Genomic DNA, 22129 nt, shown 5'->3' on the forward strand with positions numbered 1-22129 from the left:
GATCATAGTAAGTGATACAATAGAGACTATGAAGAGAATAAATAGATCTATAATCTTATTTATATATAGATGAGAATAAAGAGTTTAAGATAGTAATTCATGAGAATTCCTCGTATTAAAACTGTCTAATAAAGAATTATATTATATATTTTTTATTAATTAATAATTTTAATTAAAATTTAATAAAAAATTTAATATATTTTGTTTAATTAAAATGAATCATATAATCTAACAGGTTCACTCCAAACTTTTTTTTGAATAAAATAACAAGGGCTGGACTACTAGTATCCTAAATCCACTCAGGTAGCTTTGTTTCTCTTTTATTTTCTTTTCTGTGGCTCGGCAAATCCACCATCTTCTTGCAGTCTGAACAGTGCAACCGTGATGCATTTGCTTCTCCGTCTCTACCACCCACCATCACATTATCAAAAAGGATGAATAAGAAGCAATGAACTGACTAAACTTCACTTAGCTGCTCCATTGGCATGGAGGGATGTGTGTGCAGATGATCAAAGGATGTATTAGGCCATGACATGGTTTATAGCTCATCAGCTAGTTTTCATGACAGCAATGGTGCATTCATTACCTTCAGAGACAGAGAGAGAGAGAGAGAGAGGGGATTCTCAACGACGCCAAACTGTCCGCGCATAGGTATCACTGGTCCGGCCATGGGCTCGCGGCTTTCTTTTCGAATCAGGAGACGAGTAATACAAACGGGTAAGAAATGACGATCTTCAAGTAGAACAGTGGCCTTCATTGCCTGCAAAGGACATATAAAGTTCTTCAAAATCAGCAAAAGGTATTTTGTCTGTCGAACTCTTAACATCAAAACAGCGTCAATTTTTGGATCAACTCGAACTGACCTTTTGGTAAATGATACGATGGAGCATTTGATCTTTCATAGTGTTCCTTAGACGTGATTTTCTAGTTGGTAAGGGGTACAAAGAAGAGGTTGGAGAGGTAAACAAAGAAGACGAACGAGGTTTTGGGGGCGCCAGAAAAGGGGGAGAGAGAAAGCGGAGGAGAAGGAAGTGGGGGGAACGAGAGGAAGGCAGCAGGGTAGTTGGCATCGCATGCATCCAATTCGATGTCCGCGCACTGTTGCTTTGCTGAACTACCAAGCGGTTGCTCTGTTGCTGGCGTCATCGCTCGATTTATATTGGAAAGGGGGCAGCGCCTTTTCGATTTCGCTTGATTTCCCATTGGAGAGTGGAGCACCGGAGACCGTAGGGGAGAGAAAACGGTTGAATCTTGTTAGGGTTTCGCCCTCTCCGTTGTAATCTTGTCGGAGAAGTGTAGAAAGAAGATTGCGGCGATCGATAGCAGGTTCTCTCTCTCTCTCTCTCTCTCTCTCTCTCTATCTCTCTGTCTTAGGGTTCTGTTATCGGAAGTTTCTTTTGTTCTTGAAAACACAATTGTTTATTCGTTTCTTGTTAGGGTTTCTTTGAACCGAAAGAGATAGTTCTTTATCTGAGCACTGGTTTTCAAGGGTTTTAGGTGACCGAGTTATAAGCTCTCCATGTGCTTGGAGTTTGTTGTGTTGATTCCCTTTTAGAATATAATTGCGTATGATGTAACTGTTGTTCGTCCCGAATAGGTTCGGAGAAATGAAATCTTGGTCGTGAATTCTTTTTGGGTTGGTGGAATCTGGGCGTTCTGAAGTAGTTGTATCTGTTCTTGAGATCGAAAAAGGGTGCCTTTTGAAGCGCTGGCTAACTGTTCAAGGTTTTTTTTCCACTATCATATATTGTTCACGGAGAAACACGTAGAGCACGTTAAATATTTGTAGTGGATTCCGATAAGATCGAAAGATTCTTGCTATGCATAAGTCACTTTAAATTAGTGCTTTCAAGACTTTATTGCTGTTATGAGGATGGTGATGGATCATGGCATCAATTTTCCTCATGGAGGAGTTTACCAGCAATCTTTTTGCAATCAACATGTACATTCTTTTCAACCAAAGGATGTAAACAGCACAACCAGTATTTTTCCTGGTGACATAAACACTTCAGGTGGAATAATTACAAAGACAGGGATGATATTGATTGGGAACTCCAGCACTCCAAACAATGTTTCTCCCATGATTTTGACCAGTAATCCTCCAGGAAATATCCTTCTTGAACCGGTGCCTGGACTTAAGCATATCGCAGCGTTTGCTGTTGATTGGTCCTGCGAGGAATTGGAAGTGTTTAAACGAGGCCTTGTCACGTAAGTCACATTTTGCAATTTTGTTTGAGAATTATTGCTTCTTGTTGTAGGTCCTATGGGCTATGTTTTTTATGTTTCAGCTTTTTTTGGCTGTAATGGTTATTTGTTATGGATGCTTATATTTTTGGATGAAGAAACGATAACCAGTACACTTGGAAAGACATCAAAGAACATTCATAGCTGCATGATATTGGCTAATACTCACTTCATTGCCGCTTATTACTACTTAATTGTTCTTAGCATTTTATAAAACAGATTCTTGGCCTCTACTGATCCATAACATGTCATCTGAACGACTTACTAGAATACTATAAAGTGTGAAGTTTGTCCTCAATCTGTTGTAAGCATCAGTCATTGTCTGCAACTACTTTTTTGCTCGACTTATTGTTGCATCTCAAAATTTCAGATATGCTAGTGAACCTAATATCATGAAATATATCAAGATAGCAGCTAGACTTCCCGAGAAGACTGTGAGAGATGTTGCAAAGAGGTGCCGATGGATGACTGTGAGTATTTCTAGAAGTTTAATCATGAATGCAGAATTTTTTTTTTTTTTACAACATATCTTATTAGAAAGTTGTTGTGTGTGACCATTAGTATAGTTGGTTATTTGTATATATGATGCTTGCAGTTGTTTGTTTCCTAGTTTTTGTGCTTGAGCAGTTCAGAACAGTTTATTAAGTTTGGATATACCAATGTTTATGTAGGCATATCGTTATTTACCTACCTTTTCTCTGAAAAGTTTCGAGTGACTTAAAGTGTGTTGCAGTTATGTAGGGTGATGCTGCACTCTTATTTCTGTTTACATGTCGATTGAGTTGGAAAGTCTTAAAGTCATCAGTTTTGAGTGATGACTGGATAGTTTGTTGAATTTATGTGGGGCCAGATACCCGCATAGTCATTAGTTTTAATGCTATTTTTTGTTGTATGATATGTGGTGACCATGAAGAGCATATTCTGTGTTTAGGAGAAAATCAATTTTGTGCTTTCTCATAAGCGGACACAAGAGCTGTAAAAGGCATTTGCACAGCCTATTATGAGGCTTGTTGTTTAACATATTGGTATCATGGCACTTGCGATTTTTGGTTCTGTTTGACTTCAGAACATTAAGATGAGTGCCAGTTATTGGTTAATTTTCTTATCATGATGTTTGAAAGGACCTGGGATTGTGATCTGATAAGAAAATTGCTAAATTACTCCACTTATTCTTCTAATCTTTTTGCAGATCCATGAAATACCTGGATGATAAGTTCTATGATAATTTTCTGTCTTTATGACATTTTGAAGCTTTTTGAGCACTATAGAGGGTATTTGCTTTGTAGATTTATTCAACTGTCTAAATTATCTCAGAAGAGTTATTACTTGCCCTAGGGAGTTTCTAATCATGCTAATATTTTTGACCTATTTATAGAGGAAGGAGAATGGTAAAAGATGTAAATCTGAAGACCTTTATGCTGGAAAGAAAATCAAAGACAGAAAGGTAATTTTTCACATACTTCAACTTATTGACAACTCATGATCAACATTGATATTATATGTCAAAGACTTTAGCTAGAAAGTAAGAATATTAGGTTCTTCTAATAATTTTTGTGCTAGTACTCAAGGTATACAATTTCGAATAATACCGTCCGGTACGGGCGGTATGTACTAGTCCGTCAGTTGACCAGTACACGGACCGCTCGTTACCGGACAGAACAGAATATATATATATATATATATATATATATATATATATATATATATATATATATATATATATATATATATATATATATACATATATATGTGTGTGAACGAGGCGACATCGCCTTTTATAAAAATATTATATATATAAATGTGTGTGTGTGTGTGTGTGAACGAGGCGATGTCGCGTCGCCTCGGCAACGTTGCCCTACGTGGGAGAAGGAAAAGTCGACGTCGCCTTTTATATATATATATACCGAGTGGTATACCGAATGGTTTACCGCTCGGTATACAGTATCGTACCGTACTGAGCGAATGTCGAAACTCTGGTACAGTACGATATTTCAATCATTGCTAGTACCCCATATGGCTCTGTAAATTCAACTAAATCTGAACTTTTTCAGTTTTCTAGCTTTTATTTTTCTATGAAGAAAAGATCATAATGAAGGGACAACATTATCTTCTAGTCAAAAAAGAAAGAAGTGAATGGAACTTTTGTAGTTTGGACATGCAGTTTCCTCTTTTTTAATTGAATGATCCAAATTACAAGAATTTAATGCTGTGGTTTTGATGTCTTATCAAAATTTTGTTCAGGAGAAGGTGATAGGTTGTTCTTCAATGGTCAGTATGCATTATAATCAACCTGACAGTGAATCTGCCTATTCTGTCATGATGTGTGATGGGAACCATATGAATCAGTTCTCATCTGAAGGTTTGGTGATATTACTGAGACACTTGATCTTAGCTTGGTAGCTAATTTTTGTTGATGATTTAACTTGTCTAAAATGCTAATGTGATTAATCTATGTCCTTAGTGAAAATCTGGCATATGGTTTTCTTTTTCAGAGAATGAAAATGCTTATATGAGATAGTTTTTGCATGTACTTCTTTAAGTTCATATAGTTCCCTCTAAACTTATCCTTTGCAATTCGGATACAAATATTTGTTATCTTTTGACTATCCATCAGTGTTTTTAGATAATGTTGAATATTTGTTGCGGTTTAGCATATGCATGGGAATGGAAATAAAAATTAATGTGATTGAGACTCTTTTGTGAGCATGAATTTCCAACTTGGGCTTGACCAAACCAAATAAGAATGTGATTCTATTGCCACAAGTTCTTATCAACATACAAGGCAATCTTAAGTTACAAATCATTACCAATTTCCCTTTACATTTTGGTGCATAATCAGAAAATAAAGAATGGTATTGGTATATAAGTCATGTGTTGATCTTTTGTTATACGTTCCAATAGAAATTGTCAATGGAACAAGTTTTTATATGGTTTGGAAGGTTAGACTTGTGTAGAATCTTTTTGCATGTACTTTTTGTGATAGATACCAGCTCCGCAGGACAGAAAGCAAAAAATAGTTGGTCTACAAAGCTATACTTCTTGGTAATGAAAGAGGTTTTAGCTTATTTTTGTAATAATCTAGGTCCCCTATAATGTGCTTGCTTTATAAACCTTTTTATGATAACTTCATTCTATAGTTATCACCACTTATTCCATCTGGCGAACATACACATGTTTCTTTTTGTGACTTTTCCTTAGTAAATGGTAGTTTGGTCCAATTTTATATATTTTTTTTCTTGTAGTTTCAATTCTAACCATGTTTGTTCAGCATTCCCAGTGGTTGACAGCAGAACAAAGAATCTTCTGGAAGACAATGTAAAACTTCTTCACCAGATTGCAGTTAACATTGAAAATAATGAGGTAGCTATTTTAATCTCATTTGCTATGAGCTGTAATAGTTATATATTTTATTTTCATGGAATACTGGTCTGAGAATCAGGTTATGCCATTTGTATTGTGCTAGATGGAAGAATTGGATATATTACTGTGCTGTAGGGAGCAGAGTGATTGCAGTCTTATCCTTTAAACTAGAGCAGAATTTGTCATTCATTTCCTTTGGGTATATGAAGTAACTTATCTGCACTGGTTTGTTCTATGCTCCCTTATTCAATACAGAACAATTTATCCACTAAGCATTATTAAAAAGTGCATTGGTACTTTTATCATATGTGTTTCGGAATCATATAATCAGATATTTAAGACTCTTATGGCATTGTAAAATTTCAAGTTACACTGATTGTTTCTAAGATTTATGTATCACAGATTGTTAATAATCTTTTATGACTATTTAGTTTTTGGAAGTTTTAGGGCATGCATTTATCTATTTATCCAAGCTTCTTTTAACATATCCAAGCATATCGATCATTGGTCAATTGTACATTCATTGTAACAATTAGCCTTTTTATTTACCATTCTTTCTTATATATCATGACTTTTTTGTTTTTTGTTTTTAAATAACAAGTACATGACACTTATACATGGACTCAAATCTGAGGCCTATCGCTTGTGTAACAATACAATAACCAACCCGGTTGTCACATGTAGACTTTTTTGGCTTTTAATTGAGGGATATGTTGAATCACAGTGACCAGTGCAATGCCATCAATGTTCTTAATTAGGATACACTAAAATTATCTATTTTCCTGTAAGCATTTAATCACTTTTTTGCCTACAGATTAAATGTTATGGAATCTGGAATTAATTTTTGACCCAGGAAAATGTGCATATTAAGAAAACTTTTGGATGCTCATTAATAAAATAAAATTCCCTTGTTGGGTGAAGTTGCTTGGATTTATATACGTTGATGCATGAGATCAGAAAAATTATTGACCTAAGAGATGTGGAACTATAGAAATATAAATGTGGCATGAGGTACATATCTCATTTGTTAAGATATTAAAATTTATCCAGTACGAGCATTTAGCAACTGCGATCCATCTTTTATAACACAAGCCTATACAGATATTTCTCACTTCACTGTCCGTCAATTATTGACTTTGTATTTTGGTGTCCTATTCATTTCTGTGGTTGCCCATCATTATAAACCCATCGGGCGTGGTGACATGGTTTTGATTTTTATATTATTTATTGCTACTTTATAAACTTATTAGTGAATACCTAAAGTGTGCTGAGGATTGTGAGAAAAAATATTACTCTATTAACCTATGTTACCTGTTGAAAATGTCAAAAAGATAATATTATCATTTGTCTGTCATATGTTCCTCCGTCATCTATCTAGATTTTGATTTACTATGATCTAGATTTTTCTACACAGTAAGTTACAGATTGGTTACTATTATAAATAGGCAGATCATGCTATCATTTCAGTGTGTATCAGTCTCTTTTTTATCATCTTCATTCAGAAGCATAGATATGGTTCTTTGTTATTTATGCCTTTTAATTTGTCTGCAGATACAAAATAACATCGATCTCTTGTATTGCACAAACAACAACATTACAGCGACTCTAAATAGGTACTTAATGATTAAAGAACTTGAAACAGAAGTTTCTATCTGATAGTCATTCAAGTGGATATTTCATACTTTTTAATGTTAGATTGAGTTTCTGAACAAGATTTTTCTTTTTCAACAGCATGCTTGAAATGCCTGGTGTTATGAGCCAGATGCCTCCACTGCCTGTGCATGCCAATGAGAATCTTCTGCATTCCATATTGCCCTATACTAGTCAGGTAAGCTTCCACTTGCTAATTAATTTGTCACCACCTTTCTGAAGTCTATTATATGTTATCGTAGCTGCTTAGTTGTCGATAAACCATAATTTGCTTTTGTTGTTGATGTTGGTTCAGATTTAATTTTGACCACAATGCCATCTGGTTTATCCAAAATAATTTGTGAAGTACTATGAAGATCAGAAAGAGACCAACTCAGATCTTTTCATTAAACATAACTGCAGATGAACATGCATGGTGCTTATCATACAGAAAGAACAACAAACGATTCTTTTTAACTTATAGTTTTGGATTCTCAGATCTAACATTTTAAGAAACTGGCAAAGCTGGAATCTGGTAGTCCGATTGTTGTCAAATTATGGGCTATCACTGTTGGCATATGGTGATGGATTGAGGTACCACCCTATGTTCTTTGGGAACCAGCTGATTTATACTGTACCACATACCACAGTAGGGAAAGATTCAGGCATGAAACGTGAGTGTGCTACATGTCATGCTGCTGAATAAGAAACAAACACAAAATATTTCAAGATATGGCATAGCAGGAACTTGTGATTGATGATCTAGTTATGACTTCTGATGGTTTAATTTCAGTGTATAGTTTGTTGCACCTTGATTCTTGGTTGGATACAGGATGAGATTGACCAATACAACGTGACCATGATGCCAATCGAGATTCCTTGACTTATTTAGTGGTTACACATGCAGCGAATGACTTGGGTGGACCTTAGGTGAATGGGACTGGCCCAGGTTAAGTTGCTTGAGATTAATAACATTGTTTTTGGATGTTCAGTGAGTTTAACCTTATTACTCATGCAAAGCATGCTTGAGCAGAGGCTGAGCTGGCTCTTTAGCATGTCAGATTTTGGTCACCCGTGTCCGATGTACCACATTAGACAGAGTCCTGGTTAGGGTGATAGGTTCAGGTGACTCATTGATTTCACTAGTAAACATGTGAGAGAAGCTCGAGTTGATGGTATGGTTGTGTTTGACAATTAACAACATATTGCAGCGAATCATGCAAGAAAGAAGAAGACAAGGAAAGCTGAAAAGGATAAACTACTAGTTGCTGATAAAATGAGTAGGAGTTTTGAGGATTCAACTGTGTAAACTTGCTCAGGTAGTAATATTATCTATCAAAATGTACTTCAGCCTCAAATCTTTTCTCTTTCTGCTGTTTTCTCTTTAGATAGGCACATGGACCTGGCAACTGTTATGTCAAGGAAGAGCCAAGCTGCTGGTGACCTGCTGCTGCCAAATGACCGGGTTTCTGTAAGTACACGATACTCTTATGTAATTACAAGGAAGGTGATCAAAACTCTCTTTGATACACATGCCTTTCGATAAGAGAATAGAGATTGCATGCTCACACCAGAGGAGATTGAAGAGCGAGTCAATAAGAATCCCAAGGACCTGACACTATATATCAAGATTACGATATAGAGCTTCTACGTAAATGCTTTTTTATGGAAGAAAGTTTGTGCACCCACAGTATTAGGTGCTTGCGGTTCATCAAATTCTTTCGCTTTGCTACCTATGTCTTTTCGTTCAAGAGTGATTTCAAATGATAAATTTTAGTCCCAGAGAATAAATATTTATCTTCATAGTGGAATAATCTGAATGCATATTCAAGAACGAGTTTTGAGTGTTTTATCATAAATGAATAAAGTTGGACATCTATGTGCGTCATGTGAAGTAATATGATTCTATTACATTTCTTCCTGTTTTACTTGTTCTCGAGGATCTTGAAGCTCTATTTGTTGATCCTAGCAAAAATTTTTATCAATGATTCCAATAATTTAATCTTGCCTTGAACGAGGAAGAATGACAGGAGAGGAAGGGGAGAGAGTAGATGAGCGACACTAGGAGGCGAGGCAATCGATAACGAGGATGGAAGGGTGATGGGCGAGGAGGGAGAACAAAAGTGAAGGAGAGGTAAGAGGTGACGATTAGCAATGTGTGCTATATCGCTTGAAATGGTATGGTATGAGTGATATGTATTGGTCCGAGCATATGTATTGGTCCGAGCATAGGTTGATATGCTGATCATCTTATTTCGAGCTATTTAGTTAAGTATTATTTGTGCTATTTTCCTCTTAACGATCGAGAAGGATGGGTGGGATAGGAAAGAGTAAGAATATTTATGAAATTATAAAAAATAAGATATTGTTTAAAAAATAAAAAAGGGATGTTTTTTTTCAAGAAAATCACCTGACAGTTTTTATTCTAAAGTTAAGATGAATTCATCTTGAGTTGAGTTGGATAAATTAGGAAAACCATAATTTCACACTTTAAAGGATTGAAATAAATAATATATACTTATTTTATTGGTTTTAAAATAAGAAATGATAATTTAAAGTAATTGTAATTATTTTCATTTAAAAATGAAAACATAAGTATTACGCGGAAAATAAAATAAAATTAGCAATATATATATATATATATATATATATATATATATATATATATATATATATCGATTTGATAGATGAGACTCAAACTCAACCTAATTTCCACCGTATCGTGGTGAATCTCTTCGGCGTCGCTTCCGATCTTAATTGATATGAGCCGTTTGATTAAAAATCGGACGGTTATGCGGGCATCATGCACCCATAATCACGCACCGTCGTCTCTATAAAGATATTCGCGTCTCTTGTATCAAGGTGATCACTGCGGGGGAGGGGAAACAGAACCCATACCAAGACGTCGACTCCTGGTGAAGGTATCTAAATCTTTTCTACTTGGCCTCAATCTGAGCATCTTCGATCTCTTCCTCTACCCGCGTTTGTCCTCGGAATTTCCTGTCTTCGTGTATGACTCCGACGAAACACATGTATTCCTAGTTTCCAGGGTTTTGCATTTTTGATCGCCACTTTCTTTGCTGCGATAAATGGAACCCTAACCCCTTTTATTGTTTTCGAGGACTATTTTTGACATCGTGGATATCTAATCCTTGTCGAAGGGAACAAAAGTCCTTCCTCGCGGGCTGGTTTTCGTTGATTCATTCTTTAAACTTGGCTGGGCTTAGGGTTCTTTTGCTTCCTTCTTTTATTTAGGCTTGTCGAGGAATTTCGATGGTAAAGTGGAAAAGATGGGATTTTGCTGCTAGGACTCAGAGAAAGAAGGGTTTTTACGGTCTTGGAATTGCAGATTAGGAAAATGAAAGCAATAGCAGGAGTATGGATCTGAATCTCTACTTGGGTCTCCCTCGTTCCCCTCGTCCTCTTAGTTTCGATCTAGGTTCTGATCTTGCTCTAAGTTCATTGCCACTGTCGTCTTCTTTCACTTCGGTCGAAGCCAGGGAAGTCCCAATTCTCATGTCAGGTGTCGTGGAACCATCGGATTCCCACCCTCCATATTCTCCATCCGATGCTGAATACACTCCTGACCTGCCGGCTGTTCTCCCATCCGATAGGGCGGACTCCCCAGAGTACACACCCTACTTCCCTTCTTTTGCACGGTATGGTCCATCGATCTTACCCACTCCACCAGTTGTTGAAGATCTTGAAGGGCCTCATGCCCCAGATTCTCCTATTTTTCTACCCTTGCTAGCTGTGCAAGAACCTGATGAGACTGCAGCCCAGGATCTTATGCTGTATGATCCTGCATCTCCACCAATACTTGCTGACGAAGCCATGGTGTACTCGCGGCCATCTCCACCCAGACTTACTGATGAACCCATAATCTACGTGCCCTACTCTCCACCCAGGCCTGCTGATCAAACCATACCTTACTCACCGCCTTTTGTCACTGGATCCATGAATCCTCAAGACCATGAAGCAGCCAGCTTAAGCTTCTACCCGTCAGTTAATGCACAAACAGGTGAATTCCTGTGTCCAGAAAATGGACCCTCTGCGAGGCCTGATACCGTCCGCTACCGTGAATCTCGTTTCAGAAGGCTGATTGATCCTAGCAATCAATGGCGAAACAGACGATTTAGGTCTTTGCTTCCACATGCTGGCGAGAGGTTCAGTTCTGGTTCACCATCACTGCCTAATCCTGCGCGGTTGGTTCATGATGTGTTGAACTCCCACAGACTTCCGGAATGCAATGGGAAGCATATAGCGACTGCTGAAGACAATGCAGGGGAAACTTCAAAAGAGGGGAGGGATGAGAAAGGTAGCAGTGCTGCTAACTTCGAGTGCAACATATGTTTTGATATGGCTGCAGAACCTGTTGTTACTCCATGTGGTCACTTATTTTGCTGGCCATGTTTGTATCAGTGGCTGCATGTCCATTCGGATCATAAAGAATGCCCTGTATGCAAAGGAGAGGTAACTGATTCCAACATCACACCTATTTACGGTAGAGGGAGTTTGCAACCTCATGCCAAGAAGAAAAATGAGGAGGATGGTCAATCAACTCTAAAGATTCCGCCAAGACCAAGTGGAAATAGGTTTGAAAGTTTTAGGCAGCAGCTTTGCCCAGTTCCAAGGAGACTGGATGAGGGAATTGCAACGTCATGGAGACGATTTCTAGATCCGCACATGCGTAGTGGATATAGATACGAGACATTTGCAGAACTAAGCTTTCAAGAAATATTTGACAATGTTCGTCGTAGTGCAGAAGTAAGCTTTCAAGAAATACTTGACAATGTTAGTCAAAGTGCTTTAAACAGCCGGAGACAAAGAAGACTGCCAAGGGAGGTAAATTATGACAGTGTATCTATCACTGGAGAGGCCAGATTGCCTGAAAACAATATGCCAAGCCCTATGAGAAATTATGTAAATTATACTTTCAGAGATGGAGTTGATCTTTGGCATGACATTGGCTCAGAGAGATTGCCTGCGGCTGTTATGACGACGAGTATTGGTAGCGCGGGCGAGCACTTGGCAAGTAGCAGTCATGGATTTGATGCATCCACTTCATCTCTTGATCCTCCAAATCATGATCCACCGGTGAGTGGAATACGTGTTGAAGTAGCATTTGCGGCAGATCAGGCCCCTACCTCTAGCACCATCGCTGTGATACAAGGAGATGTTGCTACTGATGCCGTTGCAGAACCAAATAGCGTCGGATCTTCTCGGTCTGCCAGAAGGAGAGGTAGAAGTAGCATCTCTGGTTCTTGTGATGCTGACGGAGGCACAATTGGCTCACGCAAGAGAAGGCTGAACTAAATCTCCTTGACTCGATATTAGGCATCTGCTTGTTTACCTTAGGAAGCATGTTTCTATGCTTAGATAAAATCCAGTACAGTGTTATTTTTAGTAGTTTGTATAGCTTGGGGTCATCTTGCCATTTAATTTCTTGTCGTAGTTACATATTACACCCAAAACAACATGTATACTGGAAATTTTGACAACCTTGATGCTTCCTTACATTGCTGATGTCTAGTTTCTAATCTTTTTTAGAGAAACACAAAATTTGTGGTTCTGTTATTGTATTCTACCGTTTATTTTGCAACTCTTATTTTTGGTACTAAACAAAATGCTAATGCACAACCCTTTTCCGGAGCTATGCAAATCATCAGATTCCTGGTATATCATATATTTTTTTTTAAAGTAATAGATTTTGATGGAGAGCTGAACCGACTTGTCTTTTGCATTGTGATCCTTCATCTAACTCAATTTGTATGTCATTTTGTCCTGCAAGAAGAGTTTTCTTTTCTCTTTTGACAGTTGGTGGGTTAGTCTGAAACTTACTTGAAGCCTTATGTTATCTATTTTATTAGATTGGTACAAGGAATTCTCCACTAGTCTCAATGTTCTCTCCAAGTTGTGTCTCATGAGCATGTGATCTGTGTGTTGTGTGTCTTTTATCTTTCTCACCACAGCTGAGATAAGCTGATTTCTAGGTTCACCATGGTCCTATTTGTTGAGAAGCAGCTCGTCATATTGTGCTCATTCATAAACATAGAACCAATCATAGACCATCTTACTGCAAGTTAAATGAACCCAACAAGTCATAATTCCCATTGCTATATTTGCAACTATTGTATTTTGCAATTGCTGTTATGGTTATTACATTATTCATCTTTCTTTTTCTTGTGTGTGTCTGTGTGGTGTGGATCGAGGAATCATGGTGCTCTAAAGTTGCCATGTTACCCAAACCTATATTCCCAAGAACATACTCTTCCCCTATCATCACCTTCACTTTGTGGGAAGCCCTAAAAGGATGAGCATGTTCATTGGATCTACTTGATTCCTGGATTCCAATGATGCTACTTAATTTATCTGATAAAGAAAGGCTTTGATATAGAAGTTGAATGTGTGATGTAATGATGGTCTGGTAGAGGAGGCCCATTGGGCCATGTTGTTGCTGAGGCCCACTGGGCCATTGGGCAAGTGACTTCTCTCGATTCTTACAGCGATCTAGTTGCCAAACTTTCGGTCACGGGACACAGCGGTGCGTTCTGGAACGGCTGCAACGAGGTAAGAGTCGCGTTGTAGACTTGACTTCCGGCCGAGGGCGGTGGAACAGCTCAAGGGAAAAGAATGACTTCGACGACGCATCGGGTGTCGGGTGATGGAGACGTTGGGAAAACTTCTCTCGATTCTCATCTTCCAGAAGCTGAAGCTGGAACCAGAAAGGCAGCGATGAGGCGGGCGAGCGATCCAGAACGGGAGTCCATTCATCCTTCGTCAAGGCTGACGTTCTCGTTCTAGAAGGGCGAACCCGACGCGAGCGGCGGCGCATTCCTTTCATTACCGGAAATGCCCCCCGGAGGTTCTGTTATGATTAATTCGATCCATTCATCGCAGCGCCTCCACTCCCACATCTTCCTTTCGCAGCAGCTCGCGTCCTGCCCAAATCCTCTCTGTTCGAAGCCCTGATCTAGAGAAGGAAACGATAGGTCACTTTTGCTCACTCTTTCTTCTTCTTTCGGTGGTTTTACTACCCTGAGTTACTAAGCTGCGGACGTTGCGGAGTTTTGTCGGCGTGTCGTTGAGTTTCTCATCTGTTTCTTGATGATGCCTTTTCTTTGGTTTGGACTGTTTTCAGAGTGTGGAAGGAGAGTGGATCTCGATGGCGAGACCGGAGAAGGAGGACGAGAAGAATGAGAAGATCATTCGAGGGCTTCTGAAGCTTCCTGCAAACCGGAGATGCATCAATTGCAACAGCCTGGTATTATTCTTTTCTATTTCTTTGCTTCCCCCAACTCCAGTTTTACCTCAGCTCCTATCTTTCTGCAGCTGCAAAAAAAAATGCTATTTCTGTCGATCCTATCATTTCATATACAGAAATTTTGGTTACGTAGGAGCCTTCTACCTTATATGACAACTTCTTCCATATACTTGCTGTTTAAGTGATGCACGGGGAATCAATACAATTCGAGAAGCAGAAATATGCATCCTGTGGTGTCCTTGTTCATTGACTTGTAGATTTATTAGAACACAGGGCAACAAGACGACGTACAGAAAAAGGGAAAGATTTGGCTTTCTTATATGACCATAGTGATGATTGCGGAGAATTTTCTCGGGCGAGAGATAGATATACACAAACTCTAATGGAATTTCTGAAGCTGAAAAAAGATAATTTTAAATCACTATTTATGTTTCCTGGTATTTCACTATTTCTTTGTCTCAAGAGTTGAAACCAAGAACTATTGTTATCTTCCTGATATTTCGGAACATTTTCAATAAAGCATTCTAGTACAAGTATTTTCATAACATTTTCGATGATTTTATTATATGCTATTCGAACCAGTCCTTTTTTATTCATTTATATCAACAACATTGTCCTTACCCATGAAAAACTATAAATATTGGTGCATCCTAATTTTGATATAATCAACATGTCTCCTTTTTTATTTGTTTATTTTTTGGATTATTAAATTATTTTTTATTAAAGGTATATGTGTGAGACACGATGTACTAATATACTAAATTTGATATATTCTAAATGTTCTAATATATTATAGTCTCACCTAGAAGTATTTATAATATCTCAATAGCTAATGAAACTATTTTAGTAAAATTCAACTACCTCAACTCCCGAGCTTTCACACCAAAAACTTGAGTTCGAGTACTATGGCTCAAGCTAGCAATGAAATTTAGTTTTTTTTTTTTCCTTCTTTTCAGTGACACTGTTGTGTTTTTCCTATCTATTCCCAACTTTTTATCTGCCCTTGGACTTCATGTAATCCTTCTTTCACAGCTTTTGGCAGTGAATACCTCACAAGGTGTCTTCAGCTACAACAAAGAGGAGAAACTAAAACCTTAATATGTAACTATCCAACTCAAGTGAGCCATGCAACAAATTTGTTATTTTAGTAATTTATGTCAGGATAGGATCTTGGAAGTGCCACATATTGTCTCCGTGACCATTTCTGACCATCATAATCAAAAGCAGTACTTCAGCTCCATGAATGATTTTTTTATGTATTCTTAATCTAAATAAATTTCTCTCACTGACTGTTCCAAAGTAACTAAAGAGATTTTAGAAGTTCTGCTTCCTATCCGAGCATATATGTATGGCCTTCTTTCACAGATGTTATTCACCATTCTTATATTGAAGCTGGACCTTTATACATATCATGTGTGGCCATCATATTGACAGAGTGTTCTATGCTGTCATATACCTTCAGATTGTGTTATATGGTATGAGTCCCTAGTGAAATTTTCAATTGCTTAAGGGCAACAAAAGGCGATCTTCAAGTAACAGAGTAGTTATTTTAAAGAATGAATAATCTGCGTTTAAAATTTTTTAAAGATCGACTACTTTGTTCTTGCTTTATAACTTATTCACGATCTAATATTTTCAACACTGATTAGTTATCTTAGAGTGGTGATTTTATGTGAAATGATCTTTATCATTATTCTTATTTACTTCTGATGAACAGGGACCTCAATATGTGTGCATAAATTTCTGGACATTCATATGCATTAATTGTAGCGGAATACAGTAAGTGTTTCTTGGCATATTATTTTGGTTGTTTTTGTTCCGTTGGTCTTTCGTTCTCTTTCTTTGTTGTCATACACCAGTATAGGGCCATGCAGAGTTATGCTACATGATGAAATATTTCCTGATTTTCTCGGATGACAAAACTATTCCTTCTTGGCTCCTATGTTGACTTCATGACATCTACATATTCTAGTCGGGAGTTCACACATCGTGTGAAGTCTATATCTATGGCCAAGTTCACATCACAAGAAGTTTCCGCTCTTCAAGAAGGAGGAAACGAGGTTTGGGAATCTACGCATCCAAACACTCATTTAATCTGCCATCTCTTTGTGAAAATTTCTCCTTCCAACTTTATTGATTGATTTCCTTTTCTTTTGACCTTGACCTTCTCTATGCAGCGTGCTAAGGAAATTTATTTCAAAGAATGGGACCCACAGCATTATTCACTTCCTGATAACAGGTTTGCTGATGATTCTAGACTGCTCTTTTATATCTGTGTAGATGGTAAAGCTTATTCAACATTTTATTTCAGTAATATTGACAGACTCAGAGAATTTATTAAGAACGTCTATGTGGACGGAAGATACACAGGGGAAAGGAGTTTTGACAGGCCACAAATGGTGAAGGTGATATTGAGTGTTTTGTGTAAGATCTTGAGATATTTGCTTTTGCTTGTCACCTTGAATATATTGTAACAAATATCTTGTTGATTTTGATGGTGCTTTGGCCTATGAGAGTTATCACAGTATATGAAAGTGACAAAATGTAATAATATGCAGGGCAATGCTGAAGATTCTTATGACAGAAGAAAGGTGGATTCCTTTCGAGATATCGGAAACCCATCGTTTGATGATATAGATGGCCGACATTATGGTGAACAACCTGGTTCTGCAAGTCTTGCAAATGACCACAAGAGGAGTCTTGGCCGTTTTGACATCATAGATGAAAAGGGGAGAGATAATAAACCTGGTTACAGATGCCAAGACCAAAAAGTTGTGGATCAGCAGTTTCCTGACGGTCCAAAGATTGAGGAGAGGTTACCAAACCATCAACCTCTGTCTAATTCCCCTAAGATAAAGCCTGTTGAAGTAATCCACATTATTCCACCTGCTCCAATTGGTCAGCCTAAAAAGTCAACTGGGTTTCAATTCCCTCATAGTTCTGCCCAAGTACAGGTGAAACTTTCTAGTTATTAATAAGATAGTATTTGACATTGATGTGTGTTTTTGATGGAAATGATTCATGCCTTTGCACTTATGGGCCGGTTCACTTTTGTTAGAAATCAGTTCTCCATGCTTACGCACAATATGCATACAAATGCATATTGTCTGATGGAATAATTGGCTTGTAAACTTCGTTGAGCTTGAATCACTGGTCCAAAATGTTTAAATTGAAGCTAGTAATAATAGACTCATCAGAACCATATAAGTCAATCTTAGTTTTTGTCCAATTTTGATGTGGGATTAACCAAGGTGTTACAATCTTCGGCACTTAAAACTTTGACAAGCACATAATGGAAGTATGGGACCTTACTCCTAATACTTAATAAGACAGGGACTGCAATATACTACTAGTTTTTTGAGCTTAAACCTTAGCCTTTAATTGAATATCAGCACCTGCTTTGTAGGCTCTTAGTTCGTTCCCACTTTTAGGTGAGGATGCTAACATTTTCTAGAAAGGCAAGTATCATAATAAGTAAGGAACCAAAATCTACCCCTTTAATCCGATAGAGGCCCACTTAAAGGTTTGACATCAAGTCCCAACATAGCCCAAAATTAAACTCTAGTATAGTGTATGTGAGTCATAGCTCAATGGTGGTTCCACGTCGGCTCATCCACGAGTAGTCCCTTCCTATTCAAGCCTCACACCATCCACCAATACTAAGTTGGCTTCGATGCTAATTGTCACAACCCGTGGTATAACTGGCTTGGTAACTTCATTGAGCTTGAACCATCAATTTAAAATGCATAAATAGTAGACCCCTCAGACCTATATAAGTCAACCTTAGTCTTATCGCACTTCTAATGTGGGACTAATCTAAGGTGTTATAATTTTTGCATGGAACTGTTGTTTGGTCTACTTTTGTTCTGTAATTCTCATGTTTGAAGCTTGATTTTTATGTTTCTTATACATGATCATAAAAGTCTGATGCTTACTGTGAAACTATATTTCAGAGGACTGCATCTTTGCCTAGTAGAGGATCCAATGTTGGAATTTCAGCTGAACCGAAGCTTGTAAACTCTGGAAATTTGATAGATTTCGATGCAGATCCTATTGTTCCTGTTGCCAGAGCTTTGGATCAGTATGTACCTCAACAAACTACCTCTTTCCCTGCTGAAACTGGAGGTTGGGCATCTTTCGATGATTCTTTGGCTTTAAAAGTGACCCAGGTAGCTTCAGCTGTAAGCACACCAGATTCTCTGCTGTCCCAGTTGTCAGTTTCTCAGACTGCTTCTGCTGCCAATGCTCCAAGCATATCTATTGCTAGAGCTGGTTCTTCTCCAAACCAAAGTAATGCAGGTCATTGGCCAACGATGCACCAGCATCAGCCTTTCGTATTCCATGGTCCTAGTGTTCAGACAAGTAAGCAACCATTTAGTGCACATATTTTTGGGGCTCCAAACAACCAGGTAAGTTTATTTGTCAAAATCGTGAGATAGCTACATTATTATTTGGTAACTAATTAGGTTTCTTTCGTATGCAATCAACTTCAGCTTAAGTCAAATTTGCATGGAGTTAGTGTTCTAACCAGTCAATCTTCTCAAGTAGTGAACAAATCACTTCATGAAACCACTGCTGGAGTTTCAACACAGCCTTCTGCCACAGAGGCCAAGCCTACCGGAAGAAAAGAACTTCCTGCGGTAATCATTTCATTCCAGCACCATGTAATTGTTTGCAAGCTTGAACATGTGGAGTTCCTTATGAAAATTACACTCAATTTTAGGATCTGTTTACCACGGTATATCCATCAGCATCAGCTCCATTTCTTGGTTACCAAACACCTCAACGTCTTATGGGTTATGGCACACATTATCCAACTGCAGTTGTATGTGATAACACTTCTTATCTTTTGATAGTTCAAATTTTGTTCTCTGCTTTCAACTTGTTGATTGCCAGTTAATTGTAATCTTATATGCTGCAGACAGTGCAAACTTATTCTCATTCTTCTGCATCTGCAAACCTGTTACTTTTATCGATGAGCCAAATTTAGTTCTTGCATCAACAGTATGTCGAGTTCCTGTTTAAAAGTTTCTGTAGTTTAGACAATTGTTTTTGAGGAAACATATACAAGAAAATCTTGAGCAGGACATTAATTCTTGCACCTGTTCTGGAGCTTTCTTTAATCGATTAATCTCCTGGGGTTATTCAACATTAGCATTATAGGCCACATTTCATTGGGTTTAATGGTCAACATCTACTTGGACACTTTAATAGTTTTGATCTTGTCACCTAGGTAGATTGAATATCTGCCTCATAATCTAATATTGATGCCAATTAAGCAAAAAATCTTGCTGTCACAATCATTAACATTGAGGACAAACCGAACCTGCTTAGTTTAGGGGCTGATCTTGGCTGTACATAATGATTCCAACTTCTGGACGAAATTAAATAGTTGAAGGGTGGGCAAATTAGAGTAGAGGGAGAGAAATTGAGGTGGAAAGCAACAAAAAGAGGATGATATGGCCTGCCAACTGAGAAAACCACATATTGGAGAACACTTGTTTGTCTTCTTCTGTTTAGTGGAATAGACTCTTAAGATGAAGATGGTAATTATTTAGTTTACTAAATATAAATTCCTGGAAAAAACAATAACGGGAAAAGGATAAGTTGTTCGGTGTTCTCCTCCTATTTATTCCAACGGTCCAACCAACCCTCTTATAAACTGAAATTAGAGATTTATTTTTAATTTGTAACTGGAGGATACGGTCAGGTTAGGAAGAAACAGATAAGGGTCACGTGGCCATCTTTCTCTGTTATACACTTGATATATTCTTGAACAGCCTCTAAGTTAATTATGAAAAAGCTGCATAAGTAACTGAGAAACTGGAAATTTTGACTTAACAAGGCTTATTTATTAGAACTAACCTGAAGGTATAACTTGAACTAGGCCTTGCCTGCGTGGCAGTTCCAGCTAATTTGCATACGTATCGCTTTGACTCTTGTTGTACACTATTTCTAAATTAGGAATATTCTTTAGTTGTTACTGACATCTTCTAAGATAATTTGTGTTATATTCTATTCTGTTGATGTGCCTATCTCCTCTTATTTACATTACTGGTCTTGGATGAGCTGTTTCTTATGCAAGTGGCAATGATGCTGTCAGTGGAAGTACATGCGGCAATAATTCTTTTGTTATGAGAAATAGTCACGGCACCTTTAATGAGCACCATATATGTTTAATTTCACAATTTGAGTAAATACAGCTTTTATTTATTTATTTTTTGGTGATTTTGCACCTGTTACTTGAGTTGAATTTTGCAAGCACAGACTTGTCAACTTTTATGTATTATCATCAAATTGATGAGTTTGTATTCTTCCAACAGTGTATTCTCTTCTGAATAGACCATCACCTATATGTCAAGCATTTCATTCAGACTCCAATTATAGATATATGGTGGATGATCTGGGAACTTCTTTAATTTCTAAGCATAATAATATAGGTTGTCCTATAGCCAACCTGTGTGATGGATGGTCCAAGTTTATATATAAAGAATTACATTGTATTAGGTGACGTCGTTGGCAATCTTTTTTTCAAACTATGAACCAAAACCTGTGGCTGTCTATGTTGTTTTGGTTGTGTTATCATCTCTTTTCTTCATTATGTAGTTCCCAAATTTGGCATCTCTATGCGGAGCATTACCTTACGTGGATGGTCACTCAACCATTTGGCACAGCACATCCAACTTACCCATGCAACAGTGGTTGCCCCCGCAACAAATTTCTATGCTAGCTCTGCATCGTAATATTATGATCCTTTAATTTCCATATTCTGGCTTTTTCTTTCAAATGTCTATTGATTTGTTGGTGGTGATGGAGAATTTCTATCTTCAGGGCCATACATGGTGCAGCAAGGTGGAGGTCCTGTGCCCCGATCACCACCTGGACTTCCCGTGATGTAAGATTCTTGATCTAATGTTTTGTGTTTGATTTCTTCCTCGATCAATTTGAACCTCCTCAGGATATCCATAGATCAGAAAATTGCAAATGATCCAGAAGGCAAAAACCTACTGCAGCGACCGGTCTTTTACTGAGTTTCTGTGCCAGATCTTGGATGTCAATTCTTTTGCCATTTAATCAACATCCTGCTCCATAAATGGATTTCAACATTACTGACTAAGCATGGATAATCATAAGCTTTAGCATGAACACTTCATGATTCGTAATATAATTCTTGTGAATAGCTTTAACCATACAAGTAAATGGTTGCAGGCATCAAGGAACTGGTGGTTTTAGCACACAAGGAGCTGGGTACCGATCGGGAACCCCAAATGCTTTCACTCCTGATAGCAGAAATCCTTTCGGATGAACATGCATTGATAAAACAGTTTCCTAGTTTCTTCCTTGGGTCTCTTTGTTCATTTCCTGCTAGGCATAAAGATTAAAAAGTCAATTGTACCTATTTATGCATCAATAATGAAATGAACGGGAACTTATGTTGTGGCCATTTTCTATGCGTCAATTGTACCTATATGCATTTTTGTCTGTCTTCTATAGCTTCAAACGTGTTCATAGTTGTCTCAGTTCGGAGTCGTCCTTAAATCGATGCAACTCTTTCCCCATTTGGTTATGTGAAAGATGATTCAACGTGGCAGATTACTGCAGGTTGGCATCAGTGATGTTATGTTTATGGTG

At 37.7% G+C, this 22129-nt stretch overlaps 3 protein-coding genes across 20 annotated transcripts; all 3 read left to right on the forward strand.

Annotated features, from left to right (window-relative positions):
* Positions 1 to 528: 528 nt before the first annotated feature.
* Positions 529 to 9108, forward strand: LOC103993900 (uncharacterized). Of its 14 annotated transcripts, XR_010489097.1 has the most exons (11): positions 538 to 1326; positions 1598 to 2208; positions 2615 to 2714; positions 3620 to 3688; positions 4486 to 4603; positions 5513 to 5604; positions 7156 to 7217; positions 7336 to 7432; positions 8445 to 8552; positions 8622 to 8704; positions 8781 to 9108. XR_010489097.1 is itself a non-coding variant. In XM_065119756.1 (10 exons), the coding sequence occupies exons 2-10, from the start codon at positions 1868 to 1870 to the stop codon at positions 8873 to 8875; spliced, it is 1041 nt and encodes a 346-aa protein (XP_064975828.1). In that variant the 5' UTR covers positions 529 to 1326; positions 1598 to 1867; the 3' UTR covers positions 8876 to 9108. The 14 variants fall into 14 exon arrangements, 9 of the variants coding, with proteins under 9 accessions (XP_064975828.1, XP_064975834.1, XP_064975829.1 ...); XM_065119756.1 differs by lacking the exon at positions 8445 to 8552 and having other exon boundaries at positions 529 to 1326; positions 5522 to 5604; positions 8788 to 9108; XR_010489096.1 differs by having other exon boundaries at positions 8622 to 9108.
* A 972-nt stretch (positions 9109 to 10080) lies between these two features.
* Positions 10081 to 12759, forward strand: LOC135618669 (uncharacterized). The gene is made up of 2 exons (XM_065119764.1): positions 10081 to 10154; positions 10489 to 12759. Exon 2 carries the CDS (start codon positions 10612 to 10614, stop codon positions 12547 to 12549), a length of 1938 nt encoding a protein of 645 aa, XP_064975836.1. The 5' UTR covers positions 10081 to 10154; positions 10489 to 10611; the 3' UTR covers positions 12550 to 12759.
* A 1012-nt stretch (positions 12760 to 13771) lies between these two features.
* LOC135581674 (probable ADP-ribosylation factor GTPase-activating protein AGD14) lies at positions 13772 to 21941 on the forward strand. 5 transcript variants are annotated; one of them, XM_065119765.1, is made up of 13 exons: positions 13772 to 14225; positions 14375 to 14497; positions 16215 to 16276; positions 16470 to 16557; positions 16675 to 16736; positions 16809 to 16902; positions 17056 to 17451; positions 18451 to 18906; positions 18991 to 19137; positions 19221 to 19322; positions 21104 to 21236; positions 21314 to 21392; positions 21707 to 21941. In XM_065119765.1, the coding sequence occupies exons 2-13, from the start codon at positions 14399 to 14401 to the stop codon at positions 21801 to 21803; spliced, it is 1815 nt and encodes a 604-aa protein (XP_064975837.1). In that variant the 5' UTR covers positions 13772 to 14225; positions 14375 to 14398; the 3' UTR covers positions 21804 to 21941. The 5 variants fall into 5 exon arrangements, with proteins under 5 accessions (XP_064975837.1, XP_064975839.1, XP_064975838.1 ...); XM_065119767.1 differs by having other exon boundaries at positions 21329 to 21392; XM_065119766.1 differs by having other exon boundaries at positions 16821 to 16902.
* Positions 21942 to 22129: the final 188 nt, after the last annotated feature.

This window comes from Musa acuminata, chromosome BXJ2-8 (genome assembly GCF_036884655.1).
Source record: "Musa acuminata AAA Group cultivar baxijiao chromosome BXJ2-8, Cavendish_Baxijiao_AAA, whole genome shotgun sequence".
NCBI lineage: Eukaryota > Viridiplantae > Streptophyta > Magnoliopsida > Zingiberales > Musaceae > Musa > Musa acuminata.